General features: G+C 39.4%; 1 protein-coding gene and 1 pseudogene across 1 annotated transcript; one reads left to right on the forward strand and one right to left on the reverse strand.

Annotated features, from left to right (window-relative positions):
* The first annotated feature begins 10,070 nt into the window (after nt 1-10,070).
* On the forward strand, nt 10,071-20,979 carry LOC131155039 (poly [ADP-ribose] polymerase 2-like; annotated as a pseudogene).
* On the reverse strand, nt 20,922-23,393 carry LOC131155038 (protein LURP-one-related 8-like). Its single transcript, XM_058107935.1, has 3 exons — nt 23,161-23,393; nt 22,416-22,646; nt 20,922-22,196 (listed from the first exon to the last, which is right to left on the reverse strand). The coding sequence occupies exons 1-3, from the start codon at nt 23,383-23,385 to the stop codon at nt 21,975-21,977; spliced, it is 678 nt and encodes a 225-aa protein (XP_057963918.1). The 5' UTR covers nt 23,386-23,393; the 3' UTR covers nt 20,922-21,974.
* Between the last annotated feature and the right edge of the window lie 1,392 nt (nt 23,394-24,785).

Raw genomic sequence — 24,785 nt, forward strand, 5'->3', positions numbered from 1 at the left:
GTAGCCCCATCATACACATACACATACATACCCTCATTTATGGCGGAGGAATACTGTGGTTATATATATAATTGTCCCAGGAGTTCACAATATACATACACACTCCCGACGACTAACCACCTATCCTAACCCAAAGCATGATAACATACAAGTACTCAAAACAACTGTGGATACTTCTGGCGTATTTCCGTTTCCAGTTCCCAAGAAGCTTCCTCAATCTCGTGGTTTCGCCACAATACCTTCACTAACGGTATCTCCTTGGTACAAAGCTTCTAAACTTTACGGTCCATAACCTGAACAGGTATCTCCTCATACGCTAAAGTATCCCCAATTGCCAACTCATCATAACTGATAACATGTGATGGATCCAACACGTATCTCCTCAACATGGATACGCGAAACACATTGTGGACCCTTGAAAGTGCTGGGGGTAATGCAATCCTGTAGGCTACCAAACCCACTCGCTCAAGAATCTCGAATGGTCTGATATACCTCGGGCTCAACTTACCCTTCCTCCCAAATCTCATCACCCCTTTCATCGGAGCGATACGTAAAAATACCTTATCCCCCACCTCGATCTCTAAATCACGGTGGCGAACATCTGCATAAACTCTTCTACTGACTCTGAACTGATCTAATCCTCTTCCGGATCAAACCCACCTTCTTAGACGCCTATTGCACAAGTTCAGGTCCTAACACCTGACGTTCACCAACCTCATCCCAACACAAAGGAGATCGACACCTCCGACCATACAAAGCCTCAAACGGTGCCATCCCGATACTAGATTGGAAGCTGTTATTATAAGCGAACTCTAATAGTGGCATAAACTGTATCCAGCTACCACCAAAATCTAACACACAAGATCGCAACATATCTTCCAAGATCTGTATCGTCCTCTCCAACTGTCCCTTCGTCTTGGGGTAGAACATTGTATTGAAAGTAAGCTTCGTCCCCAATGCCTCCTGCAAGCTCATCCAGAATCGAAAAGTAAACCTCAGGTCTCGATCTGACACAATGGATACTGGTACTCCGTGCATTCTCACAATCTCATGCACGTACATATCAACTAGCCTATTCAAAGGATAGCCAACCTTCATCGGTATGAAATGAGAAGATTTAGTCAACCTGTCTATGATTACCTAGATAGCATTCTGCCCATGAAGTGCTGGTGGCAATCCGGTCACAAAATCCATGGAAATATGCTCCCATTTCCACACCGGAATAGGCAAAGGCTGCAACGGCCCTGCCGGCCTCTAATGTTCAGCTTTCACTTGCTGACATGTCAGACACTACTCCACTAACTGAGCAATCTGCCTCTTCATACCAGACCACTAGAAGGTCTCGCATAAGTCCCGATACATCTTTGTACTACCCGGATGTGCCGTATACAAAGAGCAATGCGCTTCCTCTAGAATTGTTCTTCTGATCTCGTCGTCATTCGGAACACATAACCTAGTCCCAAATCTCAGCACACCCTTGTCAGAGATGTTAAACTTTGTAGTTAGACCCTATTGTACCTTTTCCACAACCTCTGCCAACTCTGTATCACTAGCCTGTTCGGCCTTTTTACGCTCAAACAGGGTCGGCTAAACTACCAAGCTCGCAATGAAAGCTTGATGATCACCAGATACCAACTCTATACCCGAGCTCTCCAAATCCTGTCTGATGTGACATTGAGTTACAACCATAGATACAGCTACAGGTCCCGACTTCCGACTTAATGCAACAGCTACCACATTAGCCTTCCAAGGGTGGTAACTGATCATACGATCGTAGTCCTTAATCAACTAGCCACCGCCTATGCCTCATATTTAACTCCTTCTGCGTGAAGAAATACCCAAGGCTTTTATGATCAGTGAAGATCTCACACTGCACATCATACAGATAGTGTCGCCAGATCTTCAGTGCATATACAACAGTAGCCAACTCTAGATCATGCGTAGGATAATTCTTCTCATACTCTTTTAATTGCCGGGAAGCATATGCTACTACCTTACCCTGCTGCATAAGCACACATCCCAAACCCTTTAGAGACACATCGCTATAAATCACAAACCCACCATCCCCTGAAGGAATGATCAAAACCGAAGCAGTAACCAGCTGGTGCTTCAACTCCTGAAAACACTGCTCACAATCACTAGGCCAATCAAATTTCACCCCCTTTTTGGTCAGTCGTGTCAGAGGTCCAGACAATTTAGAGAAACCCTCTACGAACCAACAATAATAACCCACCAGTCCTAGAAAACTCCGAACCTCCTACACACTCTTCGGCCTCACCTAGTCGACCACAACTTCGATCTTTCTAGGATCAATTGATATACCATCACCAATAACCACATGACCTAAGAATGCAATCTGACTCAACTAGAATTCACACTTCTTCAATTTAGCATACAACTTCTTCTCTCGCAGAATCTGTAATACTAACCTTAAATGGTCCTCATGCTCTTCCGAACTCCTCGAGTATACCAGAATGTCGTCAATAAATACCACTACGAACTCTTCTAGGTACTCATGGAAAACCCATTTCATCAAATCCATGAACACTGCCGGAGCATTCGTCAACCCAAAAGGCATGACTAATAGCTCATAGTGGCTATATCTGGTTCGGAAAGCCGTCTTAGCCACATCCTCAGCTCTAACCCTCACCTGATGATATCCTGACTGCAAGTCGATCTTCGAAAAGACCCGCGTCCGCTACAACTGGTAAAAAAAATCATCAATACGAGGTAAAGGATAACGATTCTTCATAATTACCTTATTAATATCACGGTAATCAATGCACATCCGCATCGACCCTTCCTTCTTCTTTACAAACAATACTGGAGCTCCCCAAGGTGAAACACTAGGTCGAATGAAACCCCTGTCCAGTAATTCCTACAATTGTTCCTTCAACTCCCGAAGTTCAGCTGGAGTCATCCGATACGGAGTTTTAGAGATCGGCGCCTTACCAGACAATAACTCTATAGCAAACTCCACCTCTCGATCTGGAGGTAAACCGAGTAAATCATCTGGAAACACATCCGGGAACTCGCTGACTACCTGAATATCCTCGAGTCTCAACTCATCCCGTGGCAGTTCCTGCATGCAAGCTAGGTACCCCTGACATCCATCTAAGAGCAACCTCCTCGCCTGTAGGGCCGATAGAATCTGTGGCACTAAACGCACACATGATCCCATGAATTCATACCCCTGCTTCCCAAGAGGTATGAACACTACTACCTTCTTACGACAGTCGATCACAGCACAACTGGAGAACAACCAATCCATTCCCAAAATGACATCGAACCCTGACATGTCGTATATAGCAAAGTTCGCCGATAGCAGCTTCCCCTAGATTACCATTGGGCAGTCTTCCAACATCTTCCTACAGAATGATACACTCCCAGATGGCGTAGTCACCGATAACACCCTGCTCATGACTTGGGTCTTAACCCCACACCGTCCAACAAAATTCACAAATATAAAGGAATGGGTTGCACCCGAATCAAACAAAATAGAAGCCTTATTTGAAAGCAATAATAAGGAACCTATCACCACGTTCCCCGTATGCTCAGCGTCTGCTGGAGTAAGAGAATATACTCTGGCCGGAGCTGTATTTGTCTGAACGGTTCCCCGAGGTATCTGGTTGCTTCCTTGGTTCAAACTAGATGTAGACACGTCTCGCTTCGGTGCACGACAATCACAAAAATGTGACCTGGCTAGTCACAGTTATAAAAATTACCCCCAAATGACCGGCACTTACCCTTGTGTCGTCTGTGGCATCTGGTACAACGTCCACTAATCTGGCTTCCCTGAAAATCCTGGTGCTCGGTATTCTGACGGTAACCCTAGCTCTTGCTCCTCTTCTTCCACGATCCCTGACGAGATCCTAACTGAGAACCAGGAGGTATTGTCCTCTTCCTCAATTCCTGATCCACCTCATCCTCTCGGATACCGATCTCAATCACCGTGGCTTTATCCACCAACACCAAGAAATCGCGGATCTGAAGCATACCCACTACTCTGCGGATATCCTTCCCCAAGCCCTTCTCGAACCTCCAAGTTTTCTCATACTCACTCGAGATTAAACACGGTGCAAATCAGGAAAGCTCTATGTACCGAGCCGCATACCCCTGCACCGTCATACTCCCCTGAGTCAGAGTAGAAAACTCTTCTGCCTTCGCATCATGCACAGAAGCTGGGAAGTATCTATTGAAGAATATCTCCTTGAAACGGCTCCATGTCATCTCCTCGGGACCGGCCCTCTACTTCTCCAGTAGACTCACTGCCATCCAGCATCGACCCGCCTCCCCAGATAGCTAGAAGGTAGCATAGAGGACTCACTGCCTATCCGTGTAGTGTAGGACTTCCGGAATCCTCTCAGTCTTCTCCACCCAATCCTCTGCCATCATTGGGTTAGGTCCTCTAGAGAACGTCGGAGGATGCATGCCTGTGAACCTCTCAATGGTGCACCCAACAGCAGTAGGAGAGCACTCGCGTCTCCTCACACTCCGCTTGATCTCCCGTAATACCTGCCTCGTCAAACCCTGAGGCACATAAGAAGACTTATCACTCGTAGTCTCCTCGGAGCCACTTCCCTGGTTATTATCCTTAGGCTCCATTCTGCAACACAATAGGAATCTATCAGTATCTCTACAACACATATAGTTAACACAATGATCTATACTAATCGTGCTAACTACTCCCTACTAGGTCCAGGTCTGTCCTATCACACCGACACGAAAATCATCAATGATCTGCCCTGCTTTTACTAGAATCGTCATCCTAGGAAAAAAATGGAATACTGTCAACAAATCTCGGTCTAGCAACCGAACAAACCTCAACCAACTCTACCCATATCCAACATCCTATACTCCGGTATGTACTCACAGTTAAGCCTAACCAAGTCTACAAGACCTAACAACCTGCTTGGCTCTGATACCAAGCTATCACGCCCTGAACCCCGAAATGGAAGCCAAGGGTGAAAATGTAAACCAACCAGTACTTGTATCATACAAGACATCCAGAAATACAGTAGAAAGGATAAGGGTCCGACCCCGTGGGGTTCCTAGGCACCTTAATCACATCCAAACACAACCATATACGCAGCGGAAAAAGGTCATACTATATACATATGTAGTACCATACCAGAGTCTATACAAGAGTAGAGACAAGCTCTATCAAACAACGTACAACTGGGTGCCCAACACATCCCAAAATGGCAACCCATCAAAACACAGTCCTAGCACTTACCCAACTGCTAACCGCAGTCGACCGGCCACTACACTTCCTAGACCAGGACACTAGTTTCGGTTACTTGAAGAACCTGTAAAAATGTAAGTACAGTAGGGGTGAGACACCTCTTAGTAAGGAAGAACACAGGTTATATCGGTGTGTGGCATTTGAGTGTTATCATGATGCAACATACACATAGTTAAATGCAATCCAGTACTAATTTTACACAGTGCATACACGCACACACACGCCCATGATCAGTAAACGCGGTGTCGTCACACCCTTCAGTCTGAAGTCGGCCCGCGACATACGGCGTTGGCCCGTAGCCAACCTGCGAACATGGCGCCACCAGTACATGGCTAGTTCCCGACTCCCATGGCATCGTACCAGCGCTAACTGGTGGATCTACACCCTTCAACCTGATCTGCCAGGATAGGCTCACGCCCTCAGATATAGAGCCGGACACTCTACCAAACTATGGCTAGTGATTTCATACGCCCTCAGATATAGAGCCGGATACTCTCAGTACCTGGAACAATTCGGAACCGCATTCTTACTAGCATTTCAACCAATCACACACACATGCATGCTTATATAATCAAACAAACCACACCCATTTGGTAATCTAAAATCACGGTTTTTCAAACATATATAATTTAAAACAATTCAAGGCACGACCATCCCTATAACATAGTATAAATCGGCATATACGTTCTGTTTTCAACAAAACTAGGGATGCAGCCCGTCGCCCCCTTTTTCCTAAAACTGTAATCATAAAAAACCCATAATTTTTCCTGTTAGATCCCCCCAAATGAGTAGCCAAAACACACACAGGACCGTGAACCACAATTTTACCGAGTTCGATTTCAAAAATAACCGATATAAACACAATTCCCCCTTACCTTTTCCCCGAATAGCAAATCCCGAACTCTAAGGCTCCTAAACAGCGAACCAAGTTCCAAAACATACAAATCACAGTACAGAATATACTCACTACACTGTTCCCTACGAAACTACCAGATCATAATTGAAAATGAAGTCTTACCTCGATTTTACGCCAAAATAAAAAATATTCGAAATGGGATTCCAATCCATAGAAATTGTAGAGAATCCTTCCACGATCCTCGTGGTAACTTTAGATTTACGATTCTCGCAACAAATGACGAAGAAATCTAGAGAGATAGAGAGTAGGGAGAGTTCTAAAGAGAGAGAGAAGAGATATTTGAGTTTTCTTAGCTTGGAAGTAATGAAACTTCTATTTATAGCTCTTTGACTCGGGCAAACTCGTCGACGAAATGGTGTCCTCGTTGACGAGACTCTATAGTCTTCTCGTCGACAAAACGATGGATTCGTCAACGAATCTTGATATCACCGGTTTCCCGAAACTCCTCGGCTTCTCCTGGTCGACGAGCCTCTGAACTTCGTCGACGAGAGATGCATGGCCTTCGTCGACGAACTCTGGCTTTGTCGATGAAGCCTGTTCAAATACCAATTTTACCCCTCTCTTATTTATTTAAACTCATTTATCACGATTTAGGTTCTTACATTGGTCATGCCTCTACTCGGTTGATTGTCATGGTTCATAATGAAAATATAGTTTCATATTGAATCTATGCAAATTAGTCTACTCATGTGCAAACTTTATTGACAAAAATTCTAGTAAAATGACGTACCTAGTGCATCATTCAAATCCAAAGCTATCATCACCTCTGAACGGAGATCGAACAACCTATTCGTCTCAATTCCAATTCATTATATGATTGAGGATAAAAAAACATCTACCTTTGCATAGTTGAAGAACCACCTATACTCCTGCTTCGAGAGATGTGTTTAATAAAAATTTCAACTATATACACATCAAGACAAGAACTCTAGGGGTCCAATGCAATTAGCACATCTTGGACTTCGACATACGCTACATTTCTACCACTCCCTTATTGCGTATATCTCCAACTCAATTATAATATGTAATCATTCTAATCAATATCTAATCCTTCATATATTTTCTATTTGAGACTTTCTAACTTCTTCCTCCTTTTAATTCGAATCACCTTTGTTGGCCTTGTATTATACTCAATATCTTTCGATGCATGTATATATAATCTCATCGTCAACGTATAATAAAATTATAATTTTGTTAGCTGATGAATTTGATGTCATTCTAAATTTTCAATGCAAATTAACATATTTAAATTTTCAAATAAACTTATATATTTTTCTCAAAAAAACTAAAAATTAAATTAACCTAATGTAATTATTATTTTCTTACAAAAATAGATTTTAATTGCAACATGAGAATTAATTTTTCCTTAAATTATTATTTTTATCTAAAAAATAGTTAATAGAAATTACTTCTTTAACAAAATATTACTGCTACTGAAATTTTTTTAACAATTATTAACTTCAATTTGAAACAAATATCTGAATATAAATTTCTTAACAAATATTAATTCCTATTTGCTTCAAATGAATATTATTCCTAACAAAATATCAACAAATAATTATTTTCAAATCAGTTAAGACTATTATTTTTCACAATAAGAATCAAGGTTAAAAAAAAATCATGTTTAAATATTGAAAAATTACATCACAAAAATAAATATTATGATTAAATCACAATAATATAAAACAAATCTTGTTTCAGATATATAAACAATCATCTCACAAAATATATTAATACAAATACATCATAATCATAAAAAATACCTTAATATAAAATGAAATGAACGTACGAAATCAAAGCAAAATCTCCAAATCAGTGAAAACATTCACTGGCAACCTGCTTATTTTCCCTTGAAAGAGAGTCGTTAAAGAGTAAAAAGGGTGAGGGAGGATCTACCTTTGTTGAGGGAGGTTGAAGGAGAAAGGAAGAAAAAGGAAAAGGAAGAAGAAAAGAGAAGGGAGGAATGTGCAAAAGGGAGGGGGAATGAGAGGGAAGAAATAGGTTGGGAGTAAGGAGAGAGGGGGCATGCAGGGTGGCAGTGGGGCGCAAGGGGGCAGGGGCACGTGGGTTGGCCATGCCAGGGAGTGCACCGGGGGGGGGGGGAGGGGGTGGCCAAGGGGTGTAGCGAGCCGACGTATGACAAAAATTAATTTAGTTTAACAGTTAAATTTAAAATCGATTTTTGAAAAGTCGGTTATGACTTTTTACCTTTCCCCACCCCCTAGGGAAGGGAGTGTAGGGGGTAAGGGCGTAGGGGGTGGCGGTAGCATTGACATGGGTCACCCAATGCGTGGATGTTCTTCATTTTTTATTTATTTTTTGTTTAATCTCATAATCGACTTTCCATAAGTTGATTATGACATTGATTTTTATTTTCACTATGTTAGAACCAACTTTTAGAAAATCGATTTTGACTTTTTTTTTCTACCTTTAAAAAAAGGAGTGCAAGGGAGGGGGCAGGGACACGCATCATCCGACGCATGAATACTATTTTTATCTGAGCAATTTTCTTTTTTTCCTTTAGAAGAACTAACTTTCCAAAAGTCGCTTCCGATTATCAACTATTTTTTCCCTAACATTTCAATTTTATTTTAATACTAAAATTGACTTTTTAAAAGTCAATCGTTACATTTTAGTAAATTGAGCCTATTGTTGTATTTATATTATTTTATTTTAAATATTTTCCGAAAAAACTCCACTCTACCCTCTAGGCTTGGATAAACGGGCGGGCGGGCCGGGTTTGGGCAGGTCACCAACGAGCCGGATCATAAACGGGTCGGGTCATAAATGAGTCGATGTTAAACGGATTACACACATGCCAAACCTAACCCACCCATTTAATAAATGGGCGGGTAACGGGTCACCCGTTTAAAAAAATATAATTTACTTATTTTAATTTTTTTTAAAATTTCATATAAAATGACATTTTTTTTTTAAAAAAAATACTACATTATATTTATTAATTTCTAAATAAAAGAACATAAAATGTAAAAAATAATACATCCCTTTAATGAATACATTTTAAAAAAAATGTAAAATAAAAAAAAAAAAAAAACACAAGAAGTCAAGTGGTCTGTCCGTCTGTGGAGTTGGGGGAGACGACGACGACGACAGTCGCTGTGGTCTGTGGAGCCTAAGGAGACAACGACTCGAGCTACTCAAGGTGTGGAGTGGATCGTTCGCAGGCTCATAGCATCCGCAGGCCTAGCAAGTAGCAGCGCACAAGAGGAGAGGAGAGGAGACGAGAGGACAGGTCCGGCACCGACACGTTGCAGTGCACCAGATCCAGAGGAGAGGAGAGGAGACTCAGGGGAGGACAGGTCGAGGCCGTCTGGCACGTTGCAGCGCACTAGATCCAGTGGAGAGTTAGGAGTCAGGAAAGGAGAGGAATTAAGGATTGAGAATGAGATTTGAGAGAGTGAGAGTTGAGACTTGAGAGGTCACAGATGAGGAGAGGCTGAGAGCTTGAGAGCCGCTGCGCGGGTTAGAGCCCTTAGGGTTTTTTTGTGTTGACTGAGACTTTGAGAATTGCTGAAACCTGAAGGCATGTGCGGTGTGTCTGGCATTATGCATTAAGGATCCAAAATAACGGGTCACCTGCCGGGTGACCCGCCCAAACTCGGAGAATCTGTTTATAAACGATTTAACCCGTAACCCGCCTAAATATTAAATGGGTTAACTTCTTTAAATCCGAACACGTTTTAAATGGGCGGATCTGAGTGACCCGACGGGTCATGACCCGTTTTGCTAGGCTACTGCCCTCCTCCAAAATTGTGTGTAGCACGCCGAGTACAAATCCCCAGTGAACGACACCATTGCGCCCGGAAACAACTGGCCAATATATCTCACCACGTGAGAGTAGTAGAAAACGCCTCGACTTCTGGCGTGTCTGGATTCTATTGGCCAAACTGTTGGGGAGACCCCTTGCCTTCCACAGCCGATTCGGATTTACCCCATCCTCTGCCTAGCGAGCGGGACTAACGGTGCCTCCCTTCGCAAGCCTCTGCGGTCTGAACAGGTCAGAGCAGCTCACAGCTCTTCGCCTTCTTAAGCCTTCTACTCCATCTCTTTTTCTGTCTCTCTCTACTGGCTCACAAAATGGCAAAGGATGCTCAGAGGGGCAAGAAGAGACCCAGGAAATCCCAAACCGGTGATTCGAATGAACCTGAGAAAATCAAGGCCATTGAGAATGTACGGGAAATGGGTATTCGCCAATTACGCGAGCAAGCGACCCTTCGAGGCGTTTCCGCAAATGGTTCGAAGAAGGAGCTTCTGGAGAGGCTCTGTACAAGTCGGGAGAAGGATTTGATGCACACTCTTCAAGGTATCTCCTTGCTTTGGATTCAATTTAAAGAGTTCTTGAGCACTAATAGTAGCTATTCTATGTTTTCAAGCTTGAATTTGTAAACATGAGTGTGGATTCAATTGCGAGGCAGGTGGTGAAGAAGATGTTGAGGAAAGTGTAAGGTCAAGAGAGAGAGGCAGCGCTGTCGTGGATCAGCATTTGCCCGATCACATAAAAACACGATAACATGTTCTGCAGCATGTGAGAAATTTATCAGATACTGTTCTTCAATTTCAAGGTCTGCTCATTTTTGGAATTTTCATCTTAACTTAGAAATCAACTCCTTTGTAGGTTTTTTGATTTTTCCAATTTGATATAGGGGGAAGAATTTGTAGGGGAGGATCAACGAGCAACAATCGCATAAGCAAAATACACAACCACAATACAACACCAGATTTACGTAGTTCGGTCCACTGTGACCTACGTCCACGGGAGCACACACAATCCACTTTAACCGGGAGTACTACAAGGAGTAGGAGGAGGCTACTACCCTCAACTCCACTCTCTCTCAATAAAGATTTACTCTGCCTCACACAATACTCTGTTCCTTGCACAACACACCGCACAACTCAGCACACCGCACGCCTCTCTACAACAACACATCTCTCAGCCCACTACATAACATTGCAACCCACATATATTTATACATAGATTGGAGAGGGGAGGGGGGGAGAAGTCAAACAGAGGTGGCTACAATTCAACATGGTAGGCAGAGTTTGGTTGCCGTCGGTTTCCAGCATCAACGATTGCGGTTGGGTGGTGCAACTGCCGACTCCAATACGAGTCATACCCTAACAATCTCCACCTTGGCGAGTACTCGCAAGTCCACAACTCCACCTTGATGCGAACTCGATCAAGGCAAATCTCCATAGCTTGGTTCAAACGTTTGAACTATACAAAGAGCACCGCCTTCTTCATCAGCAAACCAAACTTGTTTGTTCGTTTCTAACGACGTGCAGCTATCATCATCTGAGGTCAAACCACCAACCACTGTGGTTCCCATCAACTGATACGGCCCACAAGACTTTTTCCCAGTAAATACCATTGAGTCACGTCGGGCCATCTCCATAGCTCCACCTGCGACAGAGATTTGGCAACCCTTAGAATCCAACCGACTAAGGGAGATCAAATTTTTTTGCATCCTTGAAACGAAGTTTACGTCATCCAAAATACGAACCACTCCAACAGACATCTTCAGCTTCACAAATTCAATCCCTCTGACATCGCATAAAGATCCATCACCAAGTGATACCGTACCATGAACTTCTTTGAAAGAATGGAAAAATTCTTTCTTAAAATAAACATGAACTGAACTCCTAGAGTCCAAAACCCATCTATCATCGTTTGGACTGCTACAAGCGTTCATGTTCTTTCTCATCAATTTTCGGCACTCCCTCTTCATATGGCCGTACTTGCAGTATCAATACTGTACATTTCTTCGATTGATTTGTCGATGTAAACTGCTTGCCGTTACAAGGACCTCATCATTACCATGTCATGTGGCATGCTCCAATACATTGACACCATCTCATGTTTTCTTTTCTTCTTCATATCATTTTCGATCTTCACAATCTCTTTTGAAGTGACCCTTTTTATCACACCAATAGCATACGATCTCGCTTGTATCTCGTCCTCTTGATTTTGAACGCCATTGTTTACCTGCAAACTTTCGATCTTTGTTTCTTCCTTGTTTCTCACTATTAACCACCAAAGCTTGCTCATTAGAAGTCACAACCAGCTTTCTTAACTTCTTAGAATCTTGAAGTGATGTCATCACATCATCCAATTTCAAGGTATCCTTCCCCAGGAGCAATGTAGTTACCAGACCAGCAAATGAAGCTAATAGAGACGATACAAGTAGAAGCGTCTTATCCTCTTCATCAATTTTTACGTCGAGGCTCAACAACTGGGTCAAAATCTTGTTGTAATCATTTGTGTGATAAAAAAGACTACTTCTCTCATTCATTCGGAGTTGATAAAGTTTCTTTTTCAGAAACAACTTATTGGTAAGGGACTTCGACATATATCTAAGCTCCAATTTCTTCCAAAGCTCCATCGGTAATGTTTTGTCTAACACAGAATATTTGACTTCATTTGTCAGACACAATCGGATTGTGCTGACCGTCTTCATCTCCAATTCAGTCCAATCATCATCTTTGATATTATCTGGCTTCTTCTCGATTAGCGGCTTGATCAAGCCTTGTTGAACAAAAATATCCTTTACCATGCTTTGCATCAAGCTGAAGTTGTTTTGCCCATCAAACTTCTCCACCTCAAATTTTGAAGTGCCAACACTTGCCATTCTCCTCTGAATCTCACAAAACAAACACCGCCAATGGCTCCGGAACAACCAAAAATCTTCGAAATGATTCAATTCGTTCGAAAAACCGACCAGAAATGGCTCTAGAAAGCCCGGTCAAACTTCTTGTCAAAATGGTCAAACTCCAGTCAACTCTCCATTAAACTTAATGGAATATTCCCTCCGTTAACGGAATATACCTGACGCCGTTACTTGACACCGTCTGTTGACGTGGCACCGTGGGGCCCACCTTCTTACGGGGCCCGCCTGCTGAAATGGCACTGTGGGTCCCACCTGCTGACGTGGTTGTGTGAGGCCCACGTGTTGCCGTGGTGGCTGACGTGGCACTGGGTCTCCGGTTGTTGATGTGTTGCGAATCCCGACTAACGTGGCTTGCTGACTTGGCGTTGATGTCAACGTCTTCGACCTCCATACGTTCGTCGGACAATCGTGGTGCATGGGAGTGGGTGATCCCACCTTCCAATCACTTGCCGGCATGGGAGGGCGTGTGAGCCCACCTGCCGATCACCTACCGGCACGTGGTGGCGCATGTGGCCTCTTCTGAGCTCTGTTCGAGTTCCGGTTACCGCCGTTGGCTTCGTTTCGACGAGAGGAACGTTTTGGTGGCCTCAAAACTGAGTTTTGAGCTATTGGATAGAGGCTCCAATCTAGGAATTTTGCTCCGATTTGGCGATTTTGCTCCAACCTCACTCTGATACCAATTGTTGGGGAGGATCAGCGAGCAACAATCGCACAAGCAAAATACACAACCACAATACAACACCAGATTTATGTGGTTCGGTCCACTGTGACCTACATCCACGGGAGCACCCACAATCCACTATAACCGAGAGTATTACAAGGAGAAGGAGGAGGCTACTGCCCTCAACTCCACTCTCTCTCTCTCTCTCAACAAAGATTCACTCTGTCTCACACAACACTCTGTTCCTCGCACAACACACCACACAACTCAGCACACAGCACACCTCTCTACAACAACACAGCTCACAGCCCACGACATAACGCTGCATCCCACATATATTTATACACGGATTTTTTTGGGGGGGGGGGGGGGGGGGGAGAGGTGGCTGCAATTTAACATGGTAGGCAAAGTTTGGTGGCCGTCGGTTTCTAGCGTCAACAATTGTGGCTGGGTGGTGTGGCTGCCGACTCCAATACGAGCCACACCCTAACAGAATTCTATGATGCCCTGCTGAATCAAACGAATGTTGGCAAGAACAATAACAAGTTCTATGTCATTCAAGTTCTTGGTTGTTTCTTACTCCCGTTGACAAGTTTTACTTTAATGTTGCATCATTCAGGTTGCCGCAGTTTTGGTGATTCCTTACTAATTTTACTAATTTGGGTTTGAAATCATTGCAGAGTCTAATGATGGTGGCAAATTCTTGGTTTACAATAGATGGGGTTGAGTTGGGGTAAAAGGTCAAGACAAGACACAGGGCCCTTTCCCTTCAAGAGATTGCGCTATTTGGGAATTTGAACAGAAGTTTTTTTCCAAAACCAACAATCATTGGTCCGACCGGAAAGAGTTCACTCGTCATCCAAAGTACTACACTTGGTTGGAAATTGACTACAGCAAGAAGGAAGCAAGAAATGTGAGTTAGTTAAATTTTCAGTTCTTTCATCCTTTTATGGTGGAATGCTTGAGATGGAAGGAGTGATTATCTTGACAATTGTTATTATATCAGTTTCAAGGCCAGCCTAAATCTATAATGGATAATCAAACTTGGCCGACTAAACTTGATCCTCAGATTGCAAACTTTATCTCTCTTATTTGCAATACAGACATGATGAAGCAGCAAATGATGGGAATAGGTTGGTGGCTTTCTCAAACTTTTTATCAAATGTTAGGGTATCAAGTTAGTTTATAAGCAATGCAGAAAAAAAGCCTGATTTTTAGAAAGCTACATTCAGCTGTTACTGCCAAATAAATGGACCAATTATGTACTTATAACCATATAACTTCCTCTATAACATCAATTGATTGAATTTGTTTTGTTCTGTTAATGATATTTTATTGTCTGTTCGTATTACTTACAGGGTACAATGCTGAAAAGTTGCCCCTCAGTAAACTAAGCAAATCTACAAGTCTAAAGGTAAACTACCTCTATTCTCAAAATCCTGTTTCTCAAATTCTCTTGTAATTGTATTGTGATTTGGGTAGAACTTAGTACAGTTGTAAGGTGAGAACAAGGAAGAAAAGATAATAACTAGTATACATAACATTTCTAGCTTGAAAGATGATTGCATATAACAAGTGGGATTACCGTCACAACAATAAGAAAATTATTTAGGGCCTGTTCACTTGTGGAAAACAGTTTTATTTTCCATTTTTAGTTTTCCAAATTTTTTTTTAAAAAAATGTCAACTTATTTTCTAGTTTTCAATAGGTTTAAAAATGATAGAAAATGACATTTTATTATTTTCCAGTTTTTCTATGCAAATGTTGAAAACTAGAAAAGAAAGTGGCAATTTTTGTAACTAGTGTAAAACTATGGAAAATGAAAATTGTTCTTCACAACTGAAAAGCCTTCAAGTTTTCTCAAAAACTTTCGTAGAGAAACCAAATGATAAGTTGAACATTATAATGATCTGACGTGAAAAATAATGGTAGCATGAGCCAAAATTGATTCTTCCACTCGTTGCAAATGTCTTCCATTTGACTATTTGAACTGTACAATGAAAAAGTGTATTTTAACTATCTTAGCATATAATCCAGCTGCAGGTCTGAAAAATTACTAATATGGGTATCATTCTTCAGTTTTTTGTCATTGTAAACAACTCTGACATGTGGTGTACGTAGAAAGTCAACCATAGGTGCAAAAACTAATGCAGATTAGTAGAATGTAAAATTTTTCATTTGCTTTTCAATGATTACTTCAATTTCCAAAAAAATGCCTTTCAGTTGCATGATATGTTTTCATTATTTCATTGCATCTTCTTGAGCAGTGTAACCTTTGAATACGTATAGGGCTATAATATCTTGAAGAGGATTGCTGATGTGATTGGCCAATCTGATAAGGAAAAACTTGAGCAGTTGAGTGGGTCAGCACTTGTTTTCTACTACTTTTCAGGTGGGCTGAGGCAGTCAGATCACATTTTCTTTCTGCATGCTACAAATCATTATCATTGAACTGAATTTGTCATGTCTCTTCTGTTATTAATATCAAATACGAGCTACCATGAATTTTGACATTTTTTTCTGAACTTGAAGTGGTTCATTGCAGAGAATTCTACACTATAATTCCTCATGATTTTGGATTTAGAAAGATGCGTAAGTTTCCTCTCTCTCCGAAAGAAATTGTGACAATGTTGTAGTTTTATAGTGTGAAAATATCATATATGGCAGATGTTGTAGTTTGATAGTGTGAAAACATTATTTATGGCAGGTGATTGTATCATTGACACCCATTACAGATTGAAATGCAAGTTGGAAATGGTAATTTCCTTTTCTGCTGTTTTGTGAATGGATTCTTCTCAATATTATACTGCAGTGAACAATTGTCTGCATTAGTATATCTGATGACCATACCATTTAATTGTTCCCTATGGATGTCAATGAGTGCATAAATCACTGGATATGAAGGCTCTTTGTCTGCCTATATCAGTGAGAATCCTAGGAAGAAAATGAGAAAAAAGGAACAATTAATTTTGAATAAGAAAAATAAGAGAACAAATATCATATAAATGATCTTCCAGAGCCTCCCTATGGGAGAAAATTATATGTTCCATCTGCTTCAGTTTTTCTAATGTAACTTGAGTTTAATTATGGAATTGCATTCACTTATTTATTTGCAATTACAGGTTGAAGCCCTAGGTGAAATTGAGCTAGCAAATTCATTAACCAATGATGATATATACATACACACAGGTACTGCTTATTTTGTGGTACTTTTGTTCATTGTCAGACCGGTGTGCTTGCCCTTCTGCACTAACAAGCCTGTCTCATGAATGAATCATTTTGACTTGAAGGACAGCAAAACTAAATCCATGATCAATATGAGACTCATAGATCAAGCATCCATTTTGTATTGTACTGCTTGCATCTCTCTTGTGCATAGTTTATATATATATAGGGGAGAGAGAGAGAGAGAGAGATGCACACATTATTCAAAAACACTCCGCCTTTCCCAGTCCAACCATCTTAGCTAAGGCACAAGCCTGTGTTGCACTTTGTTATCAATGGCTTTCTAATTTCTTTTATGACTTTATTTATTTTTAGGACGACCCCTTGTATTCTCATTACAAATGCCTTCGTTGTGAATTGGCACTGGTTGAAGTTGATTCTGAAGAGTTTTCTCTGGTATGTTACCTTAAAAAATGTTTTGATCCCATTATATTTATTTTGCAAATATTTCTGACATTAGAATTATCTCCTCTCTCGCTCTCTCTCTCTCTCTCTCTCTCTAGATTGAGAGGTATATGCAGAACACCAATGCTGCAGAACATTATGATCCTGAAGTTGTTCAAATATTTAGGGCATCTAGAGAAGGTGAAAATGCAAGATTTGAAAAGGTGAACAACTAGTCATCCTTAAGAATTATTGTTCTCTCATGAGATGTATTCTCTTTCTATGTTCTTTGAATGTTCTTTCCCATTTTCTCTTGTATACAGTTCTCACATATCAAAAATAGAATGCTTTTGTGGCATGGTTCCCGGCTAACAAACTGGAGTGGCATTCTATCACAAGGTTATCCAATGCTAATTTCCAGTTATTTTTCCCCCTATATTTTTATAAAGCCTCTAGTTTTAGCTGTTTGATTTGATTTTTATGATGACAAAGATGCCAACTGTCTTGTAATAAGGAAAATTAGATGGTTGACTGGTGCAATAGTAGTATGCCACTGTTATGTTCGGTCGCAGAAATGTTGAGGAAGTGAGCATGGAGGTTATGGCCAAAATAAAATAGCCCAAGATAAACCTTCCCCTAGTTCAAATCAACACTAAGTAGAATAATCAATCACTAACAAAATCAGAAATCATCAGCAATCAAAAACACAAATCAGCCAAACAAACACAAAGAAGACGCCAAGATATACATGGAAAACTCTTTAGCGTGAAGGGAAAAATCCTAGGACCAAAATCCGCTTCCAATCTTCCACTATTTCAAACTAGTAGGTTATAATAGATCTTCCCTTATTAAAAATAGAGACATACATCAACTACAATAATCAAAATTACAAAATCTCAGCATAGAAAGAATACGAATCATCACCAACATGGTGGAATCAAATTGGAGTGAAAAATTGAGAGGTCTCACCCAAAATCAGAGGCTGCTGTCCTAGCTGCTAAACCAGGCCTAAAGAGCTCCAAATGACAATCGAACCATCCAAATAAAGAAGGATGAATCATTAACAAACTGTCAAAATTCCAGTCCATCTTGGACGAGAAATCACCATCTGTCAAGATCAAGATGACCATGCAGGTACCTTTACCCCAATTTTCAGCAAAGAATTTTCCTTTCTCCCTCACTTTTTTCTTGTTTGTCCCAAAGAATGTATGAAGCTCATCTTTTTCCAGCAATTGCTTCCCAAATAATTGATTTAGCTTCTCCAAAGATGACCATTCATCTCCCAACGCAAGCTATAACCAACTAATAAATAAACCACTTCATGCAACACAACTAAGTGGGCTACCACCAAGAATAAATGTCTTCTACTTCCACTTGGGCATGGACAATGACATTCAAGTAGACCATTCCATTCATGTGGGCCATTCGCTACATCGGAGGGAATCAAACAACAAGATGAATGATAATATGTTACATCCAAAATCAGAACAAAGGCATGTGAAAACAGTTTATTTTCTCTATTCCACCCGTTCCTTATTTTCTGGAGGCCAATTTCTACGAACCAAGCCCTTTGGGACCAATTGACAGGTGTCTTGAGGGTGCTTTAGCACCCCTACCACACTGGGTAAAGCAGACCATACAGCCACTAGGGTGCACTTAAGGTGGTGGTGGCATTTTCAACATTTAAAGGAAGGAGAACCAATTTTTTTTTAAGCAAGGAAGAATTGACTACACACATGACTACCATTTTATGACTTTGTTTTCAGAAATTTTGTGCAAATTTAACTGGTCTAGTTACATGATGGACTAGGTTTATGAATTGCTCCTCAAGAAGCACCTGTACAGGGTTACTCCTTTGAGAAGGGGGTCTATTTCGCAGATATGTTTTCCAGAAGTGCACCATTTTTCCAGGCACACATTGCAAATGCAGTTGGTGTGCTTATTTTATGTGAGGTTTGTACAAAGGGAGCACCTAGTTTTTTGTGCAAGCATATCCATGATGTATTTGGCTGTGTTTGTTTCATCAGTGTGTTTCTCATCTTTCCCTTATTGATTAGTTTTTCTTTCAAAAAATAATTTATAACTTCAGGTTGCACTGGGGGACATGGCTGAACTTCTAACTACGGACTATAATGCTGATAAGCTGCCAAAGGGAAAGCTAAGGTGCATTTGTAATTCTCTCTCCCTCTCTCTCACAGAAGGGGACGGCTTATTTTTTGGGAAATTTCGCACAGCCCCCTACTTGTTAATTAAATATCTAAGAAGGTAAGTAAAAGGCAAGCACAGGGGGGCATAGCTGGATACAAATTTTAAAGTAGAATATAAGAGTGCATAAAATGAAAATTCAAATTAGTCACATTTAAATTGCTAAAAAGTGCTTACAAGTAACATTTTTTTCCTGAATATTTCTCAAGCTTTAGTCTTGTAATTATCACGTGATGATTTCATTGTTTTATATGACAGAATGAACTCAATTTCTGCCATGCAAAACTTCCCTATTGCTAGCTAGGCTGCATAAATATAATTTTTTTATAGTAAAAGGAATATATTAAGAGATAAAAAGAGAAATTACAAGAGCTAAAAAACAGCTGTAGAAGAGCCAAAAAAAAAAGGCTGCATAAGTATATTTATTGAAATATATTTGTGTATTGTGGGACTCGAGGCGTTCTTAATGGAGGGCAACACTGCTTGACATGAATATTGACTTTTATCCTCTTGACTAATTTCATAGTTTTCACTACATTTCAAGATTACCAACTTTTCAAAATTTCAACCAAACCAATTCTTTCCATTCAGTATATTGGACTTTTCAATTTACAATTTATGTTCCCTAGGATGTTGAATAATGAATATCACAAAAACCATTGAATTCAAATGAAAACAAAGGAGTTCCATAGCATAGCCAGTGAGCATTTGCATTTAACCGGGAAAACAAACACCTCTGGCACATCCAAATTTTCTACCATATAGACTTTTGTGGATTATGAGATTAATGTGATTCAAAATTCAATAATGCAGCACAAAAGGGCTTGGTAAAATTGTCCCGGATCCATCAGAATCTCAAGTTCTTGACGATGGTGTGATTGTCCCACTGGGAAAGCCCAAGGAGCAGTTGGAGCCAAAGGTACTCAGGCTCATACTTCATTTCATAATTGACCATTTATCTGTTTAGATCCTTGGAGGTAGCAGACACCAAAATTTTCACATGCACAAGAAACAGAATCGTAAATAAGCCCTTACAATCCAAAAGACTTCCCATATCGTTATGATTAAATCTTATGGTGGAAACTAGAGCAAATTTTTACAAGAAGTGCAAAAAGTTACATCTATTTTGAATGTGATTGTGCCCCCTCCATTTTCATTTTTTTGCAACTTTCCTGCATTCATATTTGTGACTGCACTGAAATTTCTGACTAAAATATTCCTTGCAGGTTTACCCATGTTGTAATAATGAATACATAGTGTACAATGTAGATCCGATCCGGATATGCTACATTGTTCATGTAAATTTCAGGTGCACGTACCAGAGGTGACTTCAACTTCAACCAGATTCATTCAGTTCAGATGTAGAATTTTCCAGTCTAATCTTATATATATATATATATATATATCAATCCACGACCAAGTTGCTACATCGATCCACTTGTACTTTTATTGCCTTAAACTAAGTAAATAGAAAACTCTTCCAAATGCTTTGTATTCACTATTTTCTTACATGGTTCGTAAGTTTTGGTGCTCCATCCCATTGTGGGTACTTGTCGCTGTGAACATAAATACTTCAATTCTCCTTGTACAATATTATCATTTCTGAATTACTGGTAGACATTCTGAATGTCATAAACATATTAATAGTTTCTTACAATGTCTTTGTTATTCTCTAGATGACAATGTATGCTTCTCTCTCTCTCTCTCTCTCTGTGCACTACACTAATTGATACCTTCTCCCAATGATTCTGTATGAATATTATTGGTCCTTTGAAATTCATGATTGAAAAGCATACACCGATTGAGATCTCTATCTCATTTTTTGTGCGTAAAAGTCAGGGGGAGTATATATGGTTGATAATTTTCTTTGGGTAGCTAGGTGGTGGAAAGTAACCTGAAAATAATAAAGAACAACTTGACTACGGCACTAAGCTGCCTTGAGATGGTGCTTCACGTACATAGATCAAATAAACCGAGGCATTTGCTTTTTGTACACTCGTGCGGTAAAGGTATCTCCATTTCTCTTCCTGGAGTAAATTTAAGCAGCTCGAGCCTTTTTTCCCAAATGCAGGAAAATTAAATGCCGGCGCATCCACAGAAGCTCTGATTTGCTGATAAGCTTTGTCAACTTAAAACTCCTGCATCTGAGGGCAGCTTGGGTTTAGCAGGGAGAATTACTGATGGCTGACCGCCAGTGTACAGAAGAAGAATTACTGTTTAGAGATGCTCATTGCTAGTAACAAATTTAATGCCAATTAATTATATGTTAGGAGGGAACCATGGGTCAGTCACATTGTCCCAGGTTTGATGCCGCCTCGAGAGACTGAAGGATTTTAGAGCTTTGGGCTGCAATTTTTCGATTGTGATAAGATATTAGTATTTAAGTGGAAACGTAGATTGAAAGGGTTCTAGGCATTATCATGTCGTATTTATAAATAAAAAAAAAAAGAGAAAAAGTTATACAGCTGCTTTAAACTATGTTATGGAAATTCTGAAGCATTATGATAAGGTATTAACTATACATTTAGTACATAAGAATGAAATAAAAATGGGAGGAATGGAATCGAAATTTATCACTTGATTTTCTCATGCTTACTATTATATTTGATATGTAAAAATGAAATAAAAGTAAAAGGAATGAAATCTAATTTATCACTTGTCATATTTTTTATTTAAATTTTCATTCCATTCCTTTACCATTTCATTCCATTTTGCAAACCAAATATGATGTAAGAGATTTTTTTGGCTCATTGCATCATTGATCATAAGCATTGCCATTACTGTTGCTTGATCCACCTCAGGCTGCACAATCAACGTAAAAACATCTTTTCCCAATAAAAGCGCCGGCGCCTCCATACAACACTTCCTGCAAACCTGCATTAATAGTATCACACATTACATATAATCATGTATATATATATATATATATATATATATATATATATATATATATATATAAACTAATAAGGAAAGAAATGTGAGAAAGTCGACTATTAATTCTTCTTTTTTTGCTACAAACATGATCAAATTTTATTGTTCTATTTTGTTTTGAGAGAGAGAGAGAGAGAGATTGAGAGAGAGAGACATGATTACCTCAGCGATCGGCAGTGCAGCACCACCACCACCACCACCAGCAGGGGAGTATATCTTAGACCATCCTTGTTGGCGCGACCATCTAATTTCATACTCAGCACCAGCTGCCATTGATACTTTGCAGCAAGGAATGCCAAATAATTTCTTAGCCCTAATGAGTGGTTTTTGATGCTTTGCAGCTTCTTTATAATCCCCTTTGAACGCTTCCCACCTCTCCAACATGCTGAGTTTCTGTATATATAATTAACTATCAGTGTCTCAAAAATTTATATATATATATTATAAGATTCTTGCTTTTCATTTTCATGTCATTCTTCAGTCTGGAGCTATGAACACACACTACGAGCATAATGAAAAAAAATGATTTAAAGTTAAGTACCCATCTTCCAGTACCATTTTTTTTTAATGGGGATAAATTCACAAGTTGAATTCTCAATATTTTATACAAAGTATTTTGCAAAAAAAAAAAACTTCACATATAGCCATATACACTTATTTATATTCCAAGAGTTAAAAATTTAAGGCAATTTTCTTTGATATATAGGTGCATCATTTTCGCAAAGTTAATTCGTTGTGGCAGTAGCTCGGCACTCTATCGAACCACCTTCTGCTCATTTTCTTTGTAATCTTTTGGATTTGCTGTATCGTGTGCATTAACCTTATTCAGTCAGTTGGGCCTATTTTCTAAAACGGGAGAGCAAATTAATATTAGGGTAACTAGGAAATTAATTAATTAATTAAATACCTTTCCGGTTCGTCGGAGAGTAAACAAAACATTTCCGGCAGCATCCATGAGGAACATTTCTTCCCTTCTATCACAAGCATAATTTTCAACACGGAAAATTAGCCTGCCACTTGAATTATCATAAACTGTGTAGCCGTGGCCGTTGAAGAGCAGTGATTTATTCCAGATGGTCAGCTGAGCCGCAGCCGCCGCAGGAGCAGGAGGTGAGTGCTTGGAGCTGGCCATGTCAGCGTCCGGCCGGCGGGGCCGCTGAAGAAGATGAAGAGGTATATATAATATGCTTTGCTAGTTCCGTAATCATATTAAATTGGGCGAAAGAGACGTGTAGTATAGAATTTTCACATGCAGCAGGATTAAAATTGATGTTCTGCAATATGCAATATGCAATATGCATGCATGCATGATTGGATGTATGTGTTAGATAGGAGCTTCAAATCACACTTGACAGGGAAATGTATGGTACGTACTACTTTTCTTAATTTGAAGATGAGGTATATATATATGAGATTGACTACTTTATTCATTCATTCTGAGTCTCTGACTTTTTTCCTTATTTTATAACTAGTTTCTTAATTCATTATTGTTGAAAGTTCCATTTGTGAAGTTTGTCTCATATTGAAAAAAGTAAATATTTGATAGGTACTTATTATTAAATTATACAATCTAACTGTAGGCATGGCCTTTTTACAAACAGTTGGTATGCAAGAATCAGCATCTCTGTAATTAGTTATGATTGTTTATTGTATTATTCCTTTTCCAGTTTCATATATTCTTTTTGTAACAAATTGTTTCAGTTATACAATATTCTTTTTTTACTGTATTTATACACTGATTCCTAGAAACACCAAATCTTTAATCATATATATTATATGCGTGTGTGTGTGTATATATATATATATATATATATATATATATATATATGTCACTAGTTATCTGACTTGACTTTTAAAAGAAGAAAAAGAAAATAAGAAGTGCATTTTTCTAAACCTACAGTTAAATGATTTTCTAAATGGAAGAATCTAATTTTGTATTAATAGTATTGAGCCTCAAGAAAAGTAAAGGGCCATTGCATATTGTTGACTAAACAACTCATCCTGCATGTGCTTCAGAACAGTCAAATTCTTAAAGAAGGTTCAGCCCCATTCTTGGATTAAGTGCATTCCTTGAAAGTTCATTGCTAGCTCAACTCCACCAGCCAACTGTAACTGGGGAGTTTCAACTAATTCTTACTTAATATTAGTTTTTCAATTATGTTCTCAAACTATTAAATTAATTTTTGTAACTTACATTTGTTGTTGGCATTGGTTAGTAAGTGCCAACTTAGAGTAGTAATTTTAAAAGTATTTTTTAATTCTATAAAATAATTATAATAGTTTTTATTTTTATTATAGTTTTTTAATATGTATTATTTTTGTAATTTTATTATTTTAATCATATGCTTATACCATTATTTGATTTACAGACAAAAAAATAAGAATTTTTAATTATTTTTATTTTACAAATATTAATCAAATAGGCTATTAATTTTTGGTTTTTAGTTTTTTGTTTCTTAATTTTTTGACAGCTCCTAAGAAAATGTCTTTTTATAATCTATTACTTCATTGTGCAGAAAGAGAAATCGAAAA

The sequence above is a fragment of the Malania oleifera genome, chromosome 5 (assembly GCF_029873635.1).
Source record: "Malania oleifera isolate guangnan ecotype guangnan chromosome 5, ASM2987363v1, whole genome shotgun sequence".
NCBI lineage: Eukaryota > Viridiplantae > Streptophyta > Magnoliopsida > Santalales > Ximeniaceae > Malania > Malania oleifera.